General features: G+C 38.7%; 1 protein-coding gene across 1 annotated transcript; it reads right to left on the minus strand.

Annotated features, from left to right (window-relative positions):
- Positions 1-23,446: 23,446 nt before the first annotated feature.
- Positions 23,447-24,411, minus strand: LOC101674442 (olfactory receptor 2T4-like). Its single transcript, XM_004782615.2, is given in 2 exon segments — positions 23,447-24,199; positions 24,202-24,411. Coding segments are annotated over 2 exon segments (963 nt in total).
- Between the last annotated feature and the right edge of the window lie 1,090 nt (positions 24,412-25,501).

Genomic DNA, 25,501 nt, shown 5'->3' on the forward strand with positions numbered 1-25,501 from the left:
TTATAGATTCTGGACACTAGTCCTTTATCTGATATGTCGTTTGCAAATATCTTCTCCCATTCTGGGTCAGTTGTCTTTTGATTTTGTTAACTGTTTCCTTTGCTGTGGCAAAAGCTTTTTGATCTTGATGAAATCCCAGTAGTTCATTTTTGCCCTTGCTTTCCTTGCCTTTGGCGTGCGTTGTTCCTAGGAAGATGTTGCTGCGGCAGAGGTCGAAGAGGTTGCTGCCCGTGTTTTCTCCTCAAGGATTTTGATGGATTCCTTTCTCACATTGAGGTCCTTCATCCATTTTGAGTCTATTTTCATGTGTGTGTGGTGTACGGAAATGGTCCAATTTCATTTTTCTTCTGCATGTGGCTGTCCAATTTTCCCAACACCGTTTATTGAAAAGGCTGTCTTTTTTCCATTGGATATTCTTTCCTGCTTTGGTCGAAGATTAGTTGACCATAGATTTGAGGGTCTATTTCTTTCTGGGCTCTCTATTCTGTTCCATTGATCTATGTGTCTGTTTTTGTGTCAGTACCATGCTGTCTTGATGATGACAGATTTTGTAATAGAGCTTGAAGTCTGGAATTGTGATGCCACCAACTTTGGCTTTCTTTTCAATATTTCCTTTTGGCTATTCGAGGTCTTATCTGGTTCCACATAAATTTTAGGATTATTTGTTCCATTTATTTTATTTGAAAAAGATGGATGGTACTTTAATAGGGATTGCATTAAATGTGTAGATTGCTTTAGGTAGCATAGACATTTTCACAATATTTATTCTTCTTCCAATCCAGGATCAAGGAACATTTTTCCATTTCTTTGTGTCTTCCTCTGTTTTCTTTCATGAGTACTTTATAGTTTTTCTGTGTAATAGATTCTTTACCTCTTTGGTTAGGTTTATTCCTAGGTATCTTAATGGTTTGGGGTGCAATTGTAAATGGGATTGACTCCTTAATATCTCTTTCTTCTGTCTTATTGTTTGGCGTAGAGAAATGCAACTGATTTCTGTGCATTGATTTTATATCCTGACACTTTACTAAATTCCTGTACAAGTTCTAAGCAGTTTTGGAGTAGAGTCTTTTGGGTTTTTTGTCCACATATAGTATCATATCATCTGCGAAGAGTGATATTTTGACTTCTTCTTTCCTGATTTGGATGCCTTTAATTTCCTTTTGTTGTCTGATTGCTGAGGCTAGGACTTCTAGTACTATGTTGAATAGCAGTGGTGATAATGGACATCCCTGCCGTGTTCCCGACCTTAGTGGAAAAGCTTTCAGTTTTTTTCACCATGAGAATGATATTTGCGTGTGGTTTTTCATAGATGGCTTTGATAATATTGAGGTATGTTCCCTCTATCCCTACACTTTGAAGAGTTTTGATCAGGGAAGGATGCTGTACTTTGTCAAATGCTTTTTCAGCATCTATTGAGAGTATCATATGGTTCTTGTTCTTTCTTTTATTGGATGTGTTTTATCACATTGATTGATTTGTGGATGTGTTGAACCAACCTTGCAGCCCTGGAATAAATCTCACTTGGACATGGTGAATAGTCCTTTTTAATGTACTGTTTGGAATCTTATTGGCTAGTATTTTGGTGAGAATCTTTTCTATTTGTGTTCATCAAGGATATTGGTCTAGAGCTCTTAAAAAAGATGGGATCCGGGGTGCCTCGGTGGTTCAGTGGATTAAGCTGCTGCCTTCGGCTCAGGTCACGATCTCAGTGTCCTGGGATGGAGCCCTGCATTGGGCCCTCTGCTCAGCAAGGAGCTTGCTTCCTCCTCTGTCTCTGCCTGCCTCTCTGCCACTTGTGATCTCTCTCTCTGTCAAATAAAATAAATAAAATCTTTAAAAAAAAAAAAAAAGATGGGATCCTTGTCTGGTTTTTATGATCAGGTGATGCTGGCCCCATAAAATGAGTTTGGAAGTTTTACTTCCATTTCTATTTTTTGGAATAGTTTCAGGAGAATTGGAATTAGTTCTTCTTTAAATGTTTGGTAGAATTCCCCCCGGAAGGCATATGGCCTTGGGCTTTTGTTTGTTTGGAGATTTTTGATGACTGTTTAAATCTTCCTACTGATTATGGGTCTGTTCAGGCTTTCTATTTCTTCCTGGTTCAGTTGTGTTAATTTACATGTTTCTAGGAATGCATCCATTTCTTCCAGATTGTCAAATTTGTTGGCGTAGAGTTGCACATAGTATTGTTCTTATAATTGTTTGTATTTTCCTTTGGTGTTAGTTGTGATCTCTCTTCTTTCATTCATGATTTTATTCATTTGGGTCCTTTTTCTTTTCTTTTTGATAAGTCTAGCCAGGGGTTTATCGATCTTATTAATTCTTTCAAAGAACCAGCTCCAAGTTTCGTTTATTTGTTCTATTTTTTTTTTTTGGTTTCTATTTAATTGATTTCTGCTCTGTATTTTATGATTTCTCTTCTCCTGCTGGATTTAGGGTTTCTTTCTTGTTCTTTCTCCAGCTCCTTTAGGTGTAGAATTAGGTTGTATACTTGAGACCTTTCTTGTTTATTGAAAAGGCTTGTACTGGTATATATTCTCCTCTCAGGACTGTCTTTGTTGTGTTCCACAGATTTTGAACCATTGTGATTTCATTATCATTTGTTTTCTATGCATTTTTTCAATTCTTCTTTTAATTTCCTGGTTTACCCATTCATTTTTTAGGAGGATGCTGTTTAGTCTCCATGTATTTTGGGTTCTTTTCCAAATTTCCTCTTGTGGTTGAGTTCTAGCTTCAGAGCATTGTGGTCTGAAAATATGCAGGGAATGATCCCAATCTTTTCATACCTTTTGTGACCCCAATTTAGGACTGAGGATGTGATCTATTCTGGAGAAAGTCCATGTGCACTAGAGAAGAATGTGTATTCTGTTGCTTTGGGATGAAATGTTCTGAATATATCTGTGATGTCCATCTGGTCCAGTGTGTCCTTTAAGGCCTTTATTTCCTTGTTGGTCTTTTGCTTGGATGATCTGTCCATTTTCAGTGAGGGGAGTGCTAAAATCCCCTACTATTATTATATTATTGTTGATGTGTTTCTTTGATTTTTTTTTTTATTAAATGGTTTATATAGCTGGCTGCTCCCACGTTGGGGGCATAGATATTTAAAATTGTTAGATCTTCTTATTGGACAGATCCTTTGAGTATGATATAGTGTTCTTCCTCATCTCTTATTATAGTCTTTGGCTTAAAATCTAATTGATCTGATATAAGGATTGCCACTCCTGCTTTCTTCTAATGTCTATTAGTATGTTTAAATTCTTTTCAACCCCCTCACTTTAAATCTGGAGGTCTCTTCGGGTTTAAAATAAGTTTCTTGGAGGCAACATATAGATGGGTTTTGTTTTTTTTTATCCATTCTGATATCCTGTGTCTTTTGATTGGGGCATTTAGCCCATTAACATTCAGGGTAAGTACTGAGAGATATGAATTTAGTGCCATTGTATTGCCTGTAAGGTGACTGTTAATGTGTATTGTCTCTGTTCCTTTCTGATCTACCACTTGTAGGCTCTCTCTTTGCTTAGAGGACCCCTTTCAAGATTTCCTGTAGAGCTAGTTTTGGTGTTTGCAAATTCTTTCAGTTTTTTGTTTGTCCTGGAAGCTTTTAATCTCTCCTTCTATTTTCAATGATAGCTTAGCTGGATGTAGTATACTTGGCTGCATGTTTTTTATCATTTAGTGCTCTGAAAATATCATGCCAGCTCTTTCTGGCCTGCCAGGTCTCTGTGGATAAGTCTGCTGCCAATATAATATTTTTACCATTGTATGTTACAGACTTCTTTTCCTGGGCTGCTTTCAGGATTTCTCTTTGTCACTAAGAATTGTAAATTTTACTATTAGATGATGGTGTGTGGAATTATTCTTATTGATTTTAGGGGCATTCTCTGCACCTCCTGGATTTTTATGCTGTTCCCTTTGCCATAATGTGGAAATTCTCTCCAATAGTTCTCTCCAGTATACCTTCTGCTCCCCTCTCTCTTTCTTCTTCTTCTGGAATCCCAATTATTCTAATAATGTTACATCTTATGGTGTCATTTACCTCTCCAATTCTCCCCTCATTGTCCAGTAGCTGTTTGTCCCTCTTTTGCTCAGCTTCTTTATTCTCTGGCATTTTGGTCTATTCTATATTGCTAATTCTTTTTCTTCTGCCTCATTTATCCTAGCAGTGAGAGCCTCCATTTTTTTAAATGTTCTTTTTTTCCCATTTATTTATTTTCAGCATAACAGTATCATTATTTTATCACCACATCCAGTGCTTCATGCTGTCCATGCCCTCTATAATACCCACCACCTGATAACCCGACCTCCCACCCCTCCGCCACTTCAAACCCCTCTGATTGTTTTTCAGAGTACATAGTATCTCATGATTCACCTCCCCTTCCAATTTACCACAAACCCCTTCTCCTCTCTAACACCCCTTGTCCTCCATGATATTTGTTATGCTCAACAAATAAGTTAAACCATATGATAATTGATTCTCTCTGCTTGACTTATTTCACTCAGCATCATCTCTTCCAGTCCCGTCCATTTTGCTCCAAAAGTTGGGTATTCATCCTTTCTGATGGAGACATAATACTCCTTAGTGTATATGGACCACATCTTCCTTATCCATTGTCCATTGAAGGCCACTTGGTTCATTCCACAGTTTGGTGACCATGGTACATTGCTGCTATAAACATTGGGGTACATATGGCCATTCTGTTAACTACATCTGTATCTTTGAGGTAAATACCCAGGAGTGCAATGGCAGGGTCATAGGGAAGTTCTATTTTTAATTTCTTGAGGAATCTCCGCACTGTTCTCCAAAGAGGCTGCACCAACTTGCATTCCCACCAACAGTGGAAGAGGGTTCCCCTTTCTCCACATCCTCTCCAAGGCATGTTGTTTCCTGTATTGCTAATTTTGGCCATTCTAACTATTATAAGGTGATATCTCAGTGTAGTTTTAATTTGAATCTTCCTGATGGCTAGTGATGATGAACATTTTTTCATGTGTCTGATAGCCATTTGTATGTCTTCATTGGAGAAGTCTCTGTCCATGTCTTCTGCCCACTTTTTGATATGATTATCTGTTTTGCGTGTGTTGAGTTTAAGAAGTTCATTATAGATCCTGGATAACAACCTTTTGTCTGTACTGTCATTTGCAAATATCTTCTCCCATTCCATGGGTTGCCTCTTTGTTTTCTTGACTGTTTCCTTCGCTGTGCGGAAGCTTTTGATTTTGATGAAGTCCCAAAAGTTCATCTTTGCTTTTGTTTCCTTTGCCTTTGGAGACATATCTTGAAAGAATTTTTTGCTGTGCCTGATATCGAAGAGATTTACTGCCTATGTTCTCCTCTACGATTCTGAAGGATTCCTGTCTCACATTGAGGTCTTTTATCCATTTTGATTTGATCGTTGTGTACAGTGTAAGAGAATGGTCCAGTTTCATTCTTATACATATAGCTGCCCAGTTTTCCCAGCACCAATTATTGAAGAGACTGTCTTTTTTCCACTGTATATTTTTTCCTGTTTTGTCAAAGATTATTTGACCATAGAGTTGAGGGTTTTTATCTGAGCTCTCTACTCTGTTCCACTGGTCTATGTGTCTGTTTTTATGCCAGTACCATGCTGTCCTGGTGATCACAGCTTTGTAGTAAAGCTTGAAATCAGGTAACGTGATGCTCCCAGCTTTATTTTTGTTTTTCAACACTTCCTTAGCGATTCAGGGTCTCTTCTGATTCCATACAATTTTTTGGGATATTTGCTCCAGCTCTCTAAAGAATACAGGTGGAATTTTGATTGGAAAAGCATTTAAAGTATAGTTTGCTCTAGGCAGTATAGACATTTTAACAATGTTTATTCTTCTGATCCAAGAGCATGGAATGGTCTTCCATCATTTTTTGTCTTCTCCAATTACTTTCATGAGTGTTCTGTAGTTCCTCAAGTACAGATCCTTTACCACTTTGGTTAGGTTTATTCCCAGGTATCTTATGGTTCTTGTTGCTATAGTAAATGGAATTGATTCTCTAATTTGCCTTTCTGTATTTTCATTATTAGTGTAAAAGAAAGCCACTGCTTTCTGTACATTGACTTGTATCCTGCCACGTTGCTGAATTGTTGTATGAGTTGGGACAGTCTGACTTCTTCATTACCAATTTGGGTACCTTTTATTTCTCTTTGTTGTCTGATGGCTGTTGCTAGGAATTCTAATACTATGTTGAACAAGTGTGGTGAGAGTGGGCATCCTTGTCGTGTTCCTGATCTCAACGGGAAGGACACAAGGTTTTTGCCCATTGAGGATGATATTTGCTGTGGTTCTTTCATAGATTGATATAATGAAGTTCATGAATGTTCCCCTATCCCTATACTTTGAAGCGTTTTCATCAGGAATGGATGCTGGATTTTGTCAAATGCTTTTTCTGCATCAATTGAGAGGACCATGTGGTTCCTCTCTTCTCTTATTAATTTTTTCTATCACATTGATTGATTTGTGAATGTTGAACCATCCTTGTAGCCCAGGGATGAATCCCTGCCTGGTCATGGTGGATAATCTTTTTAATGTGCTGTTGCATCCTGTTGGCTAGGATCTTGTTGAGAATCTTAGCATCCATATTCCTCATTGATATTGGTTTGAAATTTTCTTTTTTGGTAGGGCCGTTGCCTGGTTTGGGGATCAGGGTAATTTTGGCTTCATAGAAGGAGTCTGGAAGTTTTCCTTCTGCTTCAATTTTTTGAAACAGCTTCAGGAGAATAGGTGTAATTTCTTCTTTGAAAGTTTGGTAGAATTCCCCAGGGCTCCATCAGGTGTTGGGCTCTTCTTTTTTGGGAGATTTTTGATCACCACTTCTAGTCAGGTTGTCAGTTTCTTCCTGGTTCAATTTTGGGAGTTTATACTTTTCCAGGAATGCATCAATTTCATCTAGGTTGCTTAGCTTATTAGAATATAACTGTTGATAATAACTTCTGATTATTGTTTCTACATCCTTCGTGTTCGTTGTGATCTCTCGCTTTTCTTTTATTTCATGTATTTGGGCTTTCTCTCTTTTCTTTCAGTTTAGTGTCGCCAATGGTTTATCGATCTTATTGATTCTTTCTAAAAAACCATATTCTATTTTCATTGATACATTCTACTGTATCTCTGGTTTCTACCTCATTGATCTCAGCTCTAATATTGATTTTTTCCCTTCTGTGTGGAGTTGGTTTGATTTGTTGTTGATTCTCCAATTCTGTAACGTGTAGAGACAGCTGCTGTGTTCTGAATTTTGCGATTTTTTTGGGAGAGGCTTGGATGGCTATGTATTTCCCCCTTACGACCTCCTTTGCTCTATCCCAAAGGTTTTTGATCGAAGTGTCTTCATTCTCATTGGTTTCCATGAATTGTTTTAGTTCTTCCTTGATCTCCTGGTTGATCCAAGCATTCTTAAGCAAGGTGGTCTTTAGCTTCCAGGTGTTTGAGTTTCCTTGTGAACTTTTTCCTTTTGATTGAGCTCCAGTTACAAACTATTGTGATCTGAGAATTTCCAGGGAATAATCTCAGTGTTTTGGTATCAGTTGAATCCTGATTTGTGACCCAGTATGTGGTTTATTTTGGAGAAGGTTCCATGTGCACTTGATAAGAATGAGTATTCTGTTGTTTTAGGGTGGAATGTTCTGTATATATCTATGAGGTCCATCTGGTCCAATGTGTCATTCAATGCTCTTGTTTCTTTATTGATTTTCTGCTTCGATGATCTGTCTATTTCTGAAAGAGGTGTGTTAAGATCTCTAACGATTAGTGTAATCATATCAATATGACTCTTTATCTTGATTAACCAGTTTTCTTATGTAATTGGCTGCTCCCATATTGGGGGCATAGATACTTACAATTGTTAGATCATCTTGGTGGATAGTCTCTTTAAGAATTATGTAGTGTCTTTCTGTATCTCTGACTACATTCTTTAGTTTAAAATCTATTTTGTCTGATATGAGAATCACTTCCCCTGCCTTCTTTGAGGCCTATTGGCATGAAAAATGCATCTCCATCCTTTCACTTTCAGTATGTGTATAGCGTTAGGTTCAAAATTTGTCTCTTGTAGACAACATATGGATGGGACCTGTCGTTTTATCTAGGCTGAAACACTGTGCCTTTTTATGGGCGCATTTAGTCCATTCACATTGAGAGTGATTATTGATAGATAATAACCCCGAGTGTAAGATTTATATAGCATCAGGACAAACACAAAAATACAGATATACTGGTGGAAGAAAAAGATGTGAGAGTGGTTGAAAAGTCTCAGTGTGGGTGAAAAAGTTTGTTTTGATTCTTCCTGGTTGTATCTTAATAACTTTGTTAAATGAATCAACTTTCCTAAGATAAAGGGGGATTAAAATTGGGTAGTATTGATTGGGGGAAGGGGATTACTTTGAAGTTTAACTCTATATCAATATTAGAAAATAAAAATAAAAAGGAAAAAAGCTAGACTAAACTATACTAAAATTAAAAAAAATATCAAAAAAATATAAATCCAAAAGAAAAAAACACATGTGTATGTATCAAAACTTTCAGGTTAGAGGGTTATTATGGTATTTGATGTACTGGATATCTCACTGTGATGGTAAATAGGTTAAAAAAATATCTATATAAAAAAAATGAACCAGAATAGTGGGAACAAGTTAAAATAAAAGTTGTCCTATGAAGTCGTGGTGGTTGTTCTCTTGTAATCCTTTTTTTTTTTTTTTTAACTTTCCTGGTTGGATTCTGGGGGACGGACCTGACATGTCGGTTTTCAGTCAATGATGTTCCCTGAGTTAAGTTCCCCTGCCCCCCTCAAGAGAGGGGTCTCTGAGGAAACTGTTTTTTTTTTTTTCCAGGCTTTTTTTCTCTGGTGGTTTTTATGTTTGTTCACTTTTTTTTTTTCTCTCACCTTGACTGCTTTTGATGGTTGTTTTTAGTTTTAGAGGAAAACAAACTGCACCGTGACCTCCCTCTCAGAGAGAAGCCTCAGTCTGTCTGCAGAGCCCAAATAAGTTTCCCCTTGGCCTCTGGCAGAGCAGGTTCCAAGTCGCGGGCCCTGAGATGCAGGATCTTTTGCTTGTACCCCAAACCACGGCAGCAGCGGCTGTCTGGGCAGCTTCAGACCACCAGAGAGGTTCCAAGCAGCGATCACACACTGAGATTTTCCCGCTGGCCCAGGCTGGGAGTGCCTGGTCTTTCTGGGTCTAAAAGCACCCTGCTTGTGTGCACCTCTTTCAGGGAGGCTGTGGGTAACGCACGTGTTTCAGTCTCTGAGAACGGGATGCAGGTCCGAAAGCACCATGCTGGGTCTTCCCGCACCTCTTTCAGGGGAGAGTTTTGAGGCCTGCCTCGTAGGCTCTTAAACAATGGCATGGGTCAAAGAGCACCAGCTGGGCCTCTGTGTACCTTTTTTAGGGGAGGATGAGGGGTGCGTGCATCTCAGGCTCTATAGCAGTGCTCCTGCGTTCTGCCATCTGGCATGGCTCCCATCCTCTCACAGGAGCTGGACCCCATGCGTTCTCGGGCACGCTGGCGGCTTGGGGACCAAGACCTGGTTTCTCCGCCTTACTCTGGCTCAGCACCAGGGAAGGCTGTCCTGGGATCAGGGACTTAAGCCCCTCTCCCTAGCTGCCCTGATTCCCACAATTTCCACCATGTGATCCTTTGCTACTTTGAAGTGCTTTCAACCAGTCTTTAAGTTAATGCTGGTCCACAGATGCAGGACACTCTGGCTCATATTAGGGGTATTACTTTCCAACTGGTCGCCTCTGGAGGCTCCTTCCCCCTTTTGTTTATCTTCCAATATCAGTTCGCCATTCCCACTCTGCTTAACCTCCCCACTGGTGTCTTCTGCCCCTGTAGAGATCCAGACATGTATAATTCTTATCTCAGGCTGATTTCATGGGTGATTGGAGTTCTTCGGTAGGTAATCAGCTCACTTTAGGGTACAGGTTTAAAAGGCACCTCTTCCTACTTCCCCGCCATCTTGTCCCCCTACAGACTTGAAATATAATTTTATATCTAACTTACTTTATTGTAAGCATACAGTATATTAGGGGTGCCTGGGTGGCTCATCAGTTAAGGATCTGACTTCAGCTCAGGTCATGATCTCAGGGTGTGGGATCAAGCTCTGTGTCAGGCTTCATGCTCAGGAGTCTTTTTGTCCCTCTCTCTTTCTCTACCCCTCCCCTTGCTGGTGTGCACTCTCTTTCTGTCTCTATCTCTCAAATAAATGAATAAAATTTAGAAAAATAATGCACTGGGTGTGATAGCATAAACAATGAATCTTGGAACAGTGAAAAATAAAATACAATTTAAAAAAAGAAAAAAATCTATTTTTAAAATTCTGTATATTATATATATAACATACAAAATAGTTGTTAATTGTTACTAATAAGGCTTCCAATCAACAATAGGCTATTAGCACTTAATTTTGGGGGGATTGAAAAATTGTATGTGTACAAGAGAGTTGGCATCTTTAAATTCCATATTCTTTCTGTCAACGATATTGTCCTAAAATTTTTGAGTGTAACAGTTTTGTTTTTCTCGCTCTTTAGTTCTTTTTTTATGCTATGTTAGTCATCATACAGTATACCATTAGTTTTTGATGTAGTGTTCCATGATTCATTGTTTGCACATAACACTCAGTGCTCCATGCAATACATCTCCTTAATACCTGTCAGTGAGCTAACACATCCCCCCATTCCTTTCTCCTCTGAACATTTCAGTTTGTTTCCCAGGGTCCATAGTCTCTCAAGGTTTGTCTTTCCCTCTGATTCTCCCACTTCATTTTTTCCTTCCATCTTCTAATGTGCTCCATGCTATCTTTATGTTCCACATATAAGTGAAACCGTATGATGATTGTCTTTCTCAGCTTGACTAATTTCACTCAGCATAATATCTTCCAGTTCCATCCATGTCAATGCAAATGGTGGGTATTCATCTTCTCTGATGGCTACATTATATCCCATTGTACATATGGACCACATCTTCTTTATCCATTCTTCCGTGGAAGGGCATCTCAGCTCCAACAGTTTTGCTTATTGTGGACATTGCTGCTATGAACATTGGGGTCCACGTGCCCCTTCTTTTTACTACATCTGTATCTTTGGGGTAAATGCCCAATAGTGCTATTGCTGGGTCATAGGGTAGTGCTATTTTTAAATTTTTGAGGAACCTTCATATTGTTTTTCCAAAGAGGCTGTACCAACTTGCATTCTTCAGTTCTTAAATATGCAACAGTACATCTCACTTCTCATACTTTATAAATATTTTTGGGACACATATGTAATAGAAAAAGTAAAAATATAAAAAACATTTTAGCAGCATCTAATAAAACTGAGAAGTGTATGATCTATAACTAATTCTATTTGTAACTACATACCAAAAACAATCTAGCTTATTGTATTTACATGTATACAGAGATTAACAGTGATGTATATTTTACAATATTTTGGGGTAGCAAAGAGTAAAAGACATCAGTTTTTAATATAAAGAAAAGTGGACTGGGGAAAATCGAAGGGGGAGATGAACCATGAGAGATTGTAGACTCTGAGAAACAAACTGAGGGTTTTGGAAAGGAGGGTAGTGCGGAGGGTAGTGGGCATAAACTTGGTGATGGTATTAAGGAAGGCACGTATTGTATGGAACACTGGGTGTGAGGCATAAACAATAAATCTTGGAGCACTGAAAAAATAAAATTGAATTAAAAAATACTTGGAGTAATGACCATATGGAAAGATGGTAAATAAACTTAATCAGTAAACTATAACCCTAAATATGTAATCTACATGAAAATGGTTATATTGACAAATATCTGTAAAATGTAGCCAATATTCGTGGATGATTATGAAAGACCCGTGGATCCCCTTACCCAAGAATTCAACACTGCCACAGGATGCAAACAGCAAGAGGTTCTTTATTGTTATGCAGGCGCCTGCTGGTGGTCAGCGCGGGCCTGCAGGTGGTCAATAGCTCCTGCTAGCTGAGCACACCAGGCTGGGGTGGTGCAGGATTTTTATAGACAGGTACAAACAAGTCCTGGATGGGATGGGGCCGATTGGCTGACAATTTGAACATTTGAAAAAAGGCATACTTGGTGTTAGTGGATTGGCTTTGGAAGACCCCCTCGCGGGAAGAGAAAGGCGGGAAGGGGAAACAAAGAGGGGAAGTTTGACCTTATTACTCAGCAGAAAGACATCCTGCCTACCTGACTATGCAGCCCCCTGTCTACGTGACCTACATGACCATGCAGCCCCCTTGCCTACGTGACCACGGCTATTAGGAGAGGGTATCTTGTTCAAACAGGAGTCAAGTGTCATGCCCTAAAAGCCAAGCGGTTACAGAAAGGCAAAAGAGCAGTTACATTGAATTCAACCCTGGGGGAAGGGTCTTTTCATTGCAAGGTCTTTTTACACAACAAAAAGCAGTTAATTAGTTAACAACGGGGGGGGGGTGTCTTTCATTCCCCCCTTTTTCTTGATCATGGATAGAATCTTATATCCATTTGTCCTTTTCTTGCACTAAGTGGGGTGCAAGGCGCCAGCTTTTGCTTTCTCCTCAGCCAGCCTCCTGCTCCTTCATTTCTCCCTGAATAATCTTGACCCTGACATCTTTAAGGGGGTTGAAGGTGGAAGGTCTCATCTTCTGTAACTTCTTCGTGCTGAATAGGGGCGCAGAGCTGTCCCTACCTACTGGGGTCAATATTGATCAGGGTAGGAATGTATAAGGGAGTTACGAAAGGCAGCTGAATCCAGCGCTGACAGTGAAGAGGCGTCCTCGCGCGCGAGAAGGATTGTCTGCTGTGGGGAAGTCATTGTAGCAATGGAGTCTCCGCACAAGTAGAGAAACAGTGAACAAAACAACGTATTAAATAAGAATGAGAAGCCCAAAAGGGAGATTCGGCCATATCCCTCCTTCAAACCAGGAACTTAACCAATCACTAAAAGAGAGAGAGGGACCTTGTAGAGCCTTAATCTGGGCATTCATATCCTTTATTAGTCCTGTGACATTTTTGTGATAGTCTGGGATGTACACACAACATTCTGTCTTGATAATTGCCCATGTGTCACCCTGGGCTGTTGTCAGGACATCTAAGGCCATCCTATTTTCTGGAGTGCCTTGGTATCTGTGAGACTTCCGTATTAAGTAGGGAGATTAGCTGGAGTGGTGATAAGTTTTAGTAATGCGCCCATGAATCCAGGCAAGTCCTAAAGTACAGCGACCTATCCACCCTGGAGGAAGCCAGGCCCACAGGTTAGTTCCACATATCCAGTGGGTTCCATTTGGAGCTGGCCATCTAATGCCAGGTCGCCTTTCCCAGTCAGTAGCAAACCAGTCAGTAGCCTGGAGTACTATTATTTGGGAACACATTTCTAGTGAGCCATCCTAGACATCGTGTGTTATTTGCCCAAGTACCACTTGTATGATTCCTTTGTTCCCAGCGTAAAACTGCCTTCTGACTGAGCTGTCCAATCATGGGTGTAAGCCACAGATATGTATCCCAGATTTGATATATGCCATCCTTAGTATAGCGATGAGGAGGGTTTTGGAACTTAGGCCCATATTGGATTGGGGAGTTATGGCTTGATAGCAATCCCCTTTCCTTCCAAATAGCTCCATGAGCATGTAGTACCAGGAAAGCATATTTGGAGTCAGTGTTAATGTTTATTCTTAGGCTTTGGCAATTGCAAAGTGCTAGTGAGCACTATGGCACACCTAGCTTATCTTATTTCTTTTTTCTATGAAAACTATTGTCATCAGAAAACCAACTGTCATTCGTATTTTTAACAGGGGCATCTTAAATCTGGGCAAATACAGTAAGCAAGATCAATAAACTTTGAACATTTTTGCTCTATAGAGAAAGAAGTACAGTGGTCAGGTTCGGGCATACAGGTAACTAGGTTTAAAGTTTGACAAGTCTTAAGTATTATTTCCGGCATATCTGTTAGTGTAGCCCAGTATTTAGTAAGTCGGCCTCCATCATCCATTGGTGGTCTTTGGCTTCTAAGACAAATCTGGACCTGATGTGACATCATTACAGTCAGGGACTGTCCCATAGTGAGCTTTGAGGCTCTTTTTATGAGGAGGGCTGTTCTAGGCTTAGCTAAAGCATCTGTTTGCAATTGCACCTCAACAGAGGTGGCCTCTAGGATAAATATGACTAAGGATGAAACCAATAAGACGACCTCTGAGTGGTCCAACCTTAACAATATCCTGATTACAGAGGATCATTGTCAAGTGGGAGAAAAGTTTGTCAAGAGACAAGGGGAGTTCCCAATGCATCATCCAATCCAATCATAAAGAAAGTGGGGTCATCCATTGTCTCCACAAGTCCATAGTTAATCCTATGGAGTGCAATAGGCTGGCTTTTAGGCAATTTCATTATCCCAGCCACACATAAGGTGTTAGTTAAGTTATATAATTGTAGGGAATTAATCCCATTTTCCAGTTGTTTAATCATGTGCCGTGGGGTCTGCGAATATCCCCACAAAACAGTAAGATCGACTAAAGAAGCTATTGTACAACTTCTCTGAAGTTTACCTCAAATTGTTTAGCTTAGATAAACATTTAAAGACAATCAAATCTAGAATTTAACATCCATAAAGGTGTGTTACTAAAACAATTTTCTCTCTAAAATAACCCTCATTTACAAAGATAGCCAAATCAGGACTAATTCACTTGTGAAACAAATCCAGTTTTTACAAACTTGGCCTAATTGTTTACATAAGCTCAGCAAGAACAGTGAGTGTGATCAATAGATCTTTTAGAATCTGCTTTGCTGGAACTTCTTATAAGGAATCTCTAGGTTGAACTTTTAGTAGCCTCTCCGGGCCAGAAGCCAAGCCCTGTACTTGCCATCAGGCATGCCTGCAATACCTGTTAATTTGGGCGAATGCCTCTTCTGAGTCTCCGCACCTACCAAAGAGTGACATTCTTTACTCACCTGGTGAGGCTGCTGGGAACTCTGTAAGCAAGGTTTTCAGGCCAACAGTCCCAAGGGGCTTTACGGCTCCAGGTTTCATAAAGTCAACCTTAGTTCCTTAAAGCTGTCTGGTCATATCTGAGTCTTTTCAAATATGACATCCCAGTCAAAGCCTTGGTAAAATAACCAGTTTCCAATTCTTTCCTGTTACAAGGAGAACAGATTCTTATTGAACTTATGCAAATGACTGATTGCCATGGAAGAAAAAATACTTACTGAGACCTTTTGGTTTCAGAGGGTTCATATAGAGAGAAAAGCTTGAATGCTTTGAGCACTTTTACAAATGAGCACTTATACAGATAGTTACAGATAACTAGGAGGAAGTATCCCTAGTCTGGAAGAGAGAACATTATAGAGAACCAGCAATGTTTAAAGTAAGACAAAACATTAAGAGACACAACATTATAATCTTTTAGTTCATTTAGTCCCATGTTACTAAATCTGGTGAATGCGGCTTTAGTCAGTTTTGGAAATTCTTACCCATTTCAGTTTTAGGATTTTCAAGTATATCAAATATCTATATTTGTCCTGAACGTCCTTTATAGGAATCTCCTTGAAGATAAAACTCATTTTATAAGAGAATTAAAACAATTATAAATGACAAAAACTCAGAATGGATATGGGTAGAGCTAAAGAGACATGGGAATTTACAATTTAGCTGCAAGGAAATCAGGTTATTTCTGTGATACATAACATTTCCATAATTACAGTATCAAGCGGTGATCTCTCAAAACATTAAAACTTTAGGAAGTGCGTAGAATCTCTAGAATAGTTATAGTATTTTCCCAAATGTAATCCAAGTTTTTATCATTGGTTCAGTAGTACTTCATGAGCAACTTCACATACCAAGGAAAAGCCTGAGTTAAAAAGAGATTTACAATTTAAATCCTGTCAACATTTCCTAAAATCTTAGAAAGTGTTGAAGCACATGCCTAAATATAATTAGGGATGTTAAACACCTGATAAAACTGAACATAGAAACTGTTTTTTCTGGGCAGGCAAAAGAGAAAACCATTTACATTTTCTTAACAGCAGATCAATTGATCTAAGAAAACATTGTCCTTTTGAACAGAGACAATTTCAGTCTTCTACCAATGTACCTTTAAAACCCATTCATTTCAATCTTAATCCATTCTTGACCATAGCTAAAATTCCTTTTCTGAAGATTTCCCTTCACAAACCTTCTACAACTTTCCTTTGCATTCAGGTTTTGTCCCAAGCCATTTCCTTCCAAACAACCATCTCATTTAGGACAAAATTACCTTCCCTTACCTTCAACAAAATTTATTCCCATTCCTTAAATCTTTCTTACATATCTCCTACTTTCCTACATACAGTTTCCCTTTATTTCCATCAGTCTTAGTTACACTAAGCAGAACTTTGTATTCTTAGAAACACCTTTAGTTATTAACCAATTGTGAACTGCTACAACAGAATTCTTCAGGTGGCAATTTATCAATCAGTTAAGTGGCAAACAAGTTTACCAACAGATTTAAATACTCTTAGTTTCTTTGCAGTAAGAAGTCAAAAGCACAAACCTACATCCAGTAATTAACGACTTAGCTTTTTATCCTGTTTGGTTAAGATACAGATGTCCACAATTCAATTCCATTTGTCATCCAAGCGAAACTTTAAAACTTTCAGGTTACCAAAGACTTTGAAAGCTACTTCAGCAATTACCCATTAGAAATTTGAGAAAATTAACCACCAGTTTAGTCATTCCTTTGCTAACAAATTTTAACAAGTAACACAAGCTTATCTGACCTTCAGTAAACTGATAGAATAAAAGTTTCACATTTACTGCTGTAACTTCAAAGACAGGTCTTATCTTAATTAAACCAACAAACTCAACTTAGTTCCAACTCTGATTTATGTTCCACCTGGACCCACTCCACTTTGAATGTTTACCTGAGACATGCGTGGGAAGATCTGGAGTGGGGAGGTGTTAGGTCCAGGGGGTGTTGTTCTTGCTCCTTGACAGTGAAGAGAGAAGGAGCTGTGGTGCATGATCTAGAGGCCAGTCATGCAGGCTGCACACACGTTGGTACAGAAACACGTAAGGGGGAAACAGAAGAAACAAAGCGCCGCCAGGAGGCAGAGAAAGGATTCCCAGTTTTGGAGCTCCTAAGCCCCAACAGAGGAGCAGACGCCATGCTTTCCCACCAGCAAGGGGGGAGGGGTTAAGCAGTCTAAGTCAGGCCAGAGAACACAGGGAAACTTCCCCGAAACAAAGAGAGTTTCGGCAGCTGCTTGGGAATATTCCTTATAGTCTCTGTCTCAAGTTAGACTAACCCCAGCTGGCTCCAGTTAACCTTAATCAAGGGAAACACAAAGGGCGACGAGAAAGACACATAAAACAATTAACAAGCCGGCAAAGACAAACGCGCGCCATTTCGGTGCAACACCGAAAGTACAGATTCAGACGGCCGCGAGGAACTGCAAGTTTCCTCTGAGGCCTACAGACAGATGTATCCCTCGGATACTTGTGGGGCACCAAAAAACCGGGCCCCTCTGATCCCTGGGGCGTCCCCCAGGGTGGCAGGGGAGAAGTCCGAGTTCGTCAACTCCTTCTCAAGCTGCCCAGAATACAGAGCTACTACGCATAGTAGTACAGTCCTATACAGGCGTATAGGCAAGACAGAGGACAAACGAGAACACGAGACAGGAGACAAACGAGAACATGAGACAGGAGACAAAAACACAGTTATTAAAATTTAAATGCTGGCCAGCTTACCTCCCGGTGGGAGTCGGTTGGATCCTTGGGCAGGAGTCCGATGATCTCGGTGGGACCTCCAAATGAAAGACCTGCGGATCCCCTTACCCAAGAATTCAACACTGCCACAGGATGCAAACAGCAAGAGGTTCTTTATTGTTACACAGGCGCCTGCGGGTGGTCAGCAGCTCCTGCTAGCTGAGCACACCAGGCTGGGGTGGTGCAGGATTTTTATAGACAGGTACAAACAAGTCCCGGATGGGACGGGGCCGATTGGCTGACAATTTGAACATTTGAAAAAAGGCATACTTGGTGTTAGCGGATTGGCTTTGGAAGACCCCCTCACGGGAAGAGAAAGGCGGGAAGGGGAAACAAAGAGGGGAAGTTTGACCTTATTACTCAGCAGAAAGACATCCTGCCTACCTGACTATGCAGCCCCCTGTCTACGTGACCTACATGACCATGCAGCCCCCTTGCCTACGTGACCATGCCCCGGCTATTAGGAGAGGGTATCTTGTTCAAACAGGAGTCAAGTGTCATGCCCTAAAAGCCAAGCGGTTACAGAAAGGCAAAAGAGCAGTTACATTGAATTCAACCCTGGGGGAAGGGTCTTTTCATTGCAAGGGGAGGAGGGGTACTTTTACACAACAAAAGAGCAGTTAATTAGTTAACGACGGGGGATGGGTGGTCTTTCAATTACATTGGGATTTTACCAAGGTTTCACCCTTCGGCTCAGGGTCCTGGAATCAAGTCCCACATCGGGCTCTCTGCTCAGCAGGGAGCCTGTTTCCTCCTATCTCTCTCTCTCTCTGCCTGCCTCTCTGCCTACTTGTGATCTCTCTCTGTCAAATAAATAAATAAAATCTTTAAAAAAAAAGTCACCAAAAAGGAGAGAAAAAAAAAAAAAGGGAAGCTTTTGCCAGCCTCGCTCCCAAGGGACAAGGGGAGTAGCAGTGGTTGTCAGGTTCCATAGCAGCTAAAACTGCTGGAAGGATGACCATAGGTGAGGGCAGAGCCTCAGAGGGGAGTATCTGACCATTAACAGTCTCTGCCTGATAGACAATGCTGAGGGTATCAATACAAAGATCTGTGTCTTCTAACCTTTAATCATTTGCTTGTGGGCTGTCACTGGCAAACCACGCAGAAGGCTGAGGAACAATTAACCCCTTCTGGTCACAGAACAAACATGCATGAGCTGGGGGGATAGAGACTCTTCAGCACAATGAAGATGTTTGTCCTCTTTCTTCAGTTTGTGGGCACTAAATCAGTCTATAACTATATAGTTTGTAAATTAAGACTTTGTAACAAAATTTAAAAATCATTGATTATTTGTACTACCAAAATAATCATTTATGTGAAGATACTTGTAACAGACACTATTTTATTTTCAAATAATTGCTATCAAGATTCAACAATGACATCACTAAGCTTATTAATAGGTGATTTATTTTGGAATTGGGGACATATCCATCCTATTGAATATAACCCAGTCTCCAAGCACTGAAATGGTAAGATCTTAAATTAGCTCACTGAAATTCACCAAAACAAAACAAACAAACCAAAAAAAAAAAAAAGAAGAAGAAAAAAGAAAAAAAAAACATACAGCAGCCTGATTTTCTCACTAAAATAGAAGTTTAAATTACATAACTCAGATTTTTAACCATATCATTAGAGGTTTTCATTTTTGAAACTCAGTGTCAGGTACACTAAATTGTATGTTTACAGAAAATAACCTAAGAGGGGAAAAACAATCAAAGCTATGTTAAATGTTAACTTTAATGTATCTGATTATGTTTAAGAAGCGTAATTCTTTAGCCATCTCTAGAAAATAGTTTTGCTCATTATGTTTCTTCAAATGTTATTTTTGAACACATTTAAGAAAGCAAAAATTTTATGAAAAAAATAATGGAAGATTTTTCTATCCAATGAACAATAATATTAATTCTGAATTTGGATGAAGATTTCCAATAATGGTCTTTAATGTGCTCTAAAGGATGTAGAAACCTGAAACCTTGTTACCATGGGATAGACATGGTTCCTCTGGCTAGAGGTATCACTATCACAAACACATGAATAAATTAAAAAAATTGAAAATGTTTAAACTATTTTTGAGCAGCTACTTGTTTGATACTTGTAAGCAAGTGCATTTGAGTGCTTGTAGCTCTTCCATTTCAGTTTTTAACTCTAGATGCAGGAAATTTTAAACACAAATTCCAAGTATTAGGTGTTGTCTATAATTTGATAAATAACTTTACCAACTACATAAACTTGTAAACTTTTATTAGTAAAGACTGTGGAAATTTGTATTTTAGACACATTCCCTAAAAAGAAAAGTAATTGTTTATAAAAAAAATTTAAAGTGATTTTTTTTGTTGTTATTGCTGAGGTTTTTTGGTTGGGTAAATTGTGTACATCCACATGCAGAAGAATGAAACTGGATCATTTCTTTGCACTACACACAAAAATAGGGTCAAACTGGATGATAGAACTAAATATGAGACAGGAATCCATCAAAATCCTTGAGGAGAACATAGGCAGCAACCTCTTTGACTTCAGCCAAAGCCACTTCTTACTAGACATGTCTCCAAATGCAAGGGAAACAAAGGCAAAAATGAACTACTGATACTTCATCAAGATAAAAAAAAAAAAAAACCCTTTTGCACAGCAAAGGAAAAAGTCAACAGAACCAGAAGACAACTGACAGAATGGGAGAAGATATTCACAAATTAGGGGCTAATATCTCAAATATATAAAGATTTTATGAAACTCAGTAAGTTCCTTGGAACAAATAATCCAATCAAGAAATGGGCAGAAGACATAAACAGACATTTCTGCAAAGAAGACATCAAAAAACCAACAGACAAATGAAAAAGTGCTCAATATCGCTTGGCATCAAGGAAACACAAATCAAGACAATGGGATAGGACCTCATACCAGTCATAATGGTAAAATTAAGTCAGGAAATGACAAATGTTGTCCAGGATGTGGAGAAAGGGGAATCCACCTCCACTGTTGGATGGAAGGCAAGATGGTGCAGTCTCTTTGGGACACAACATGGGGGTTCCTCAAAAAATTGAAAATAGAGCTACTCTATCACCCAGCAATTGCCCTACTGAGTATTTACCCGAAATATGTAGGAATCCAAAGGGACATCTTCTTCCCAGTGTGTATAACAGCAATGTCCTCAATAGCCAAACTGTGGGAAGAGCTCAGATCCATCAGCAGATGAATGGATAAATAAGATGTGATTATACAAACTCACACACACACACACACACACACACACACACACACACCACAATGGAATATTACACAGCCATAAAAAATGATATCTTGCCATTTACAATAATGTGGATGGAACTAGAGGATATTATGCTAGATAAAATAAGTCAATCAGAAAAAAGATAATTTTCATATGATCTCACTGATATGTGTGGAACTTAAGAAATAAGGCAGAGGTTCATAGATGAAGAGAGGAAATAAATGGTTCAGGACAAAATCAGAGAGGGAGACAAAGTATAAGAGACTCTTAATCTCAGGAAACAAACTGAGGATTGTTAGATGGGAGGGCAGTGGATGAATGCAGAGACTGAATGATGGAAATTGGGGAGCATATGTGTTGTGGTAAGTTCTGTGTGTTATGTAAGACTTATGAAACACAGACTTGTACCCCTGAAACAAATAATATATTATATGTTAATAATAAAAATAAAAATTTTTAAAATTATAAAATCTTTGTAATAATGTAGCTCAATACCACATTTTGTTTTATTTTTTGTCTCATTTTATTCTTCACATCTGGGTGTTGTAAATGGAACCATGAAATGTATCATTATAGTCATAAAACTGAGGGGTGATACATACATTTCTTAATTACTTTAGAGTGTCCATATTGTATTCAGTTTTATTGCAACAAAAAATATTGAGAATTGGTTTTCTGCTATCGTTTTCCAAAACACTGCAAGATCTTTGTTTTACAATCATGAACTAATCATGTGTGTCAAGAGGAAAATTAATCCGTACTTTTGAAACTGTCTGATTTTTTCACAAGTTGGACACAGCCCCATTATAAAATGGTAGATATATAACCATGTCTGTGGTTTTATGGACCAGGTTCAAAAGGCCCCACATATTCCAAATATACCATTCCTCCATCCAGTCCATTCTGGTGTCAAAGGCATGGTCCATTCAATTTAGATCAACACCATCTACTTCACCATCTTTGCTCACTTCGTCTCTCTACTTGCAGCGCTGCACTTCCCCAAATGACCACTAATTTAACATTTCTAAAGTGCAGATCTAATCATTTTGCTGCTGCTTGTAAAACTCTGGGTCACAGAAGGGCAAGAAAGATTTATATAAACTAAAGTAGGAAAGAATGAGCGATTGAAACATTTATCCCTTATGCTTTGCCAACCTTCAGACATTTGCACATGTTGTGCCTTTTCTGTGGCATATTGTCCCTGAGAACGTCCCTTCTGCCACAGTCTCCTGTACTTATCTGAGGGAACATCTAGTCAACATTTGTACTGAGTTACAGAGGCTGATCTCAGTCCCCTTTTTTGACCAAATCCATGTATCACAGCTAGAACAGATGTGTACTTATGAGTCATACACTTTCTGCATTAGCATCATATATATATTAGGCTTATCATAATTGAATGGTACCTCTTTCCATATAAAACTATAGAGGTTCAAATTCCTTGAAAAACAGCAAACCATATAGTGCTCAAACTTTAAACTCATTTAGCTGTTATTTTGGATTATAAGAGTTTAAGTATTTATTGAATAAATGACAAAGTTTGTATATTTGATATCATGCTTCTCTTTTTTTGTTCAATAAAGTACATACTTCAAAACTCGATTCAGACATCACCTCAAGCAGGGAATCTCCCCTAAATCTTCCTTTCATCCTGAGTTCATATTTGTCCCGCAATTTCTTATGCAAGCATAGATACAAAACCTACATTTTAACCACTAGGTGCTTTCAGTTTTGGACCATGTCCACATAGTGCATATCATTGTGGTCTAGCAAACTAAGGGATGATACAAAGTATGGAGATTACAGGATTGTCACAATAATAATTAGTCACATTGAAATGAGCATATTTTATAAGATTGCCACTTACACTGTCAGCAAACAGAATACAAAGTTTAAAAATGTAGGACAACTGATATTTTAACTGTGTGGAATAGTTTTACACTTAGAGAAAAGTAGTATGAGTAAGAATGGTATAAACCACAGCCACATACCTTTTACCCAGACTCAACAGTTAGCTTTTTTTTAAACCTCTTTCTCTTCATCACCCTTCTCTCACTCCCTCATTTCAATCAATTACATAGAATCACATGATCTTTCTCTCTCTAAATATTTTATTATGTATTTACTAAGAATATGGGTGTTCTACAGAGTCAGAGCGAAGTTATCAATTTCACTAAATATAACATCACTATAATATAATTGTATGATATGTTTTGAAAGAATAAGAATTAGAAAATTAAAAAGTTTTTTAAAAAATAAAAATAAAAATATAAAAAAGAGGTTTCTTTTTTAATACAGGGAGGCAATATAACAGGTTCCTACTATATAGTTTCTTTTAAAAAAAATATTTTTCTTATTTGAGAGAGAGAGAATGAGTGGGAGGGAGGGGTAGAAGGAGAAGGAGAAGTGGACTCCTCACTGAGCAGGGAGCCCAGTGTACAGTTTGATCCCAGAACTCTGGGATCATGACCTGAGCCAAAGGCTGATGCTAACCTACTGAACCATCCAGGTGCCCTTACTTTATAGTTTCTTGAAAGACAGGTCCCACATTCAACATTTTCTTCAGAGCTCCCATAACATCCTTATTTCTTAGACTATAGACCAAAGGGTTGAGCACGGGAGTGAGTATGGTGTAAAAGACAGATACCATCATGTCCTTCTCTGGTGTATGGTAGGAGCTGGGGAGCATGTAAGTATAAATGGCAGCCCCATAGAAGAGGATGACCACAGTCATGTGGGAAGAACAAGTGACAAAGGCCTTCTTCTGTCCTTCTACTGAGTTCATCCTATGGATGGTGATGAGGATAAAGTAGTAAGATCCTGAAATGACTATCACAGGAATGAGAAGCATAAGGACACAGCACAGGTACATGAAAATCTCATAGACGGAAGTGTCTGAACAAGAGAGTTTCAATACAGCAGGGACTTCACAGAAAAAATGATGTATCTCTCGAGATCTGCAGAAGGGGAAGGTCATGGTGATGGGAGTAAACAAGAAACCATCCACTGAACCCAGGAGCCAGCAGCCAGATGCTAGAAGGTGTAACACCTGATGGTTCATGAGGACAGGGTAATGAAGAGGATCGCAGATGGCCACATAGTGGTCGTAGGCCATGGAGGCTAGAAGAAAAAATTCTGAACCTGCTAGTGTCACATAGAGAAACATTTGTATCCCACATTCTATGTCTGAGATCTTGTTCATACCCATGACTTGGTCTATGAGCATCTTGGGCACAGTAACAGAAATATACATCATGTCCATGAGAGAGATAGCTGGCTAATGAAAAAATACATGGGTGTGTGGAGGTGGGCATCAGAATGTATCAATAGAATCAAGATGGTGTTTCCAGACAAGGCCATTAGGAAAAGCACGAAAATGACCAAAGAAAGGAGAGCTGGGTGTTTGGATTCACTGAATATTCCCACCAGGGTGAAATCTGATCTCCCAGTGTGGTTAGCTAGCCAGTTGGTGTTCTCCATGTGATTTCACCTGGGCAACCAAGGGAAGCTTTGGGATTAATGAATCAATCACGAAACACCACCCACTGAAATAAATGTGTTGAGAGAGAAAGAGAACCCAATTACATTATCAGAAAAAAAATTCCATGGTTTTATAGATTTAGAGAATACAAATTATCTGTAATTATATAAATTTACCATTTGGGTGGTTGCATTGTTCATTGTGTCATGAGTTTTCCTTTTGCTATAGTATCCTTTACGAAGAAGCATATAGATTATTTTAGGTTAGCTATTGCCCTAACCAAACACAAAAGATGAATCAAAATGTAAAAAATATATATATGTATATGTACATATGTATACATATATCTGTATATATTTATATACAGATATATAATATATATATTTTATATATAAAATATATATATATATTTTATATATATATATATATATATATATATATATAAAATCACCCTTTCTGGAATTCCTATTGTAGATAATCAAAATATCATTATCTCTCAGGTCTAATAATCCAACTGAATTTTATATTTTAAATTCATTTATTTGGGGGTGCCTGGGTGGCTCAGTGGTTTAAGCCGCTGCCTTCTGCTCAGGTCATGATCTCAGGGTCCTGGGATCGGGTCCCGCATTGGGCTCTCTACTCAGCAAAGAGCCTGCTTCCCTCTCTCTCTCTCTGTCTGTCTCTCCATCTGCTTGTGATTTCTCTCTGTCAAATAAATAAATAAAATCTTTAAAATAAATAAATAAATAAATAAATAAATAAATAAATAAATAAATTCATTTATTTGACAGAGAGTGAGCAAAAGCAGGAGAGCAGCAGGCAGTGTGAAAGGGAGAAGCAGATTCCCTGCTGAGCAGGGAGCCAATACGGAACTCAATACCAGGAACACAGATCATGACCCAAGCCAAAAGGAGATGCCCAGCTGACTGAGTCACCCAGGTGTCCCTTCAACTGAAATCTTAAAAATTCTTTAAGGTGCATTCTATATAAGAAAAAAAATATTATTAATTTTGTATAAGAAAAAATAATTCCACAGTGCACAGAAATATCAAATCATTACCTTGTAAAACTGAAACTAGTAGAATTTTA

The sequence above is a fragment of the Mustela putorius genome, unplaced genomic scaffold (genome assembly GCF_011764305.1).
Source record: "Mustela putorius furo isolate JIRA1106 unplaced genomic scaffold, ASM1176430v1.1 tig00000263_pilon_pilon_pilon, whole genome shotgun sequence".
Taxonomy (NCBI): domain Eukaryota; kingdom Metazoa; phylum Chordata; class Mammalia; order Carnivora; family Mustelidae; genus Mustela; species Mustela putorius.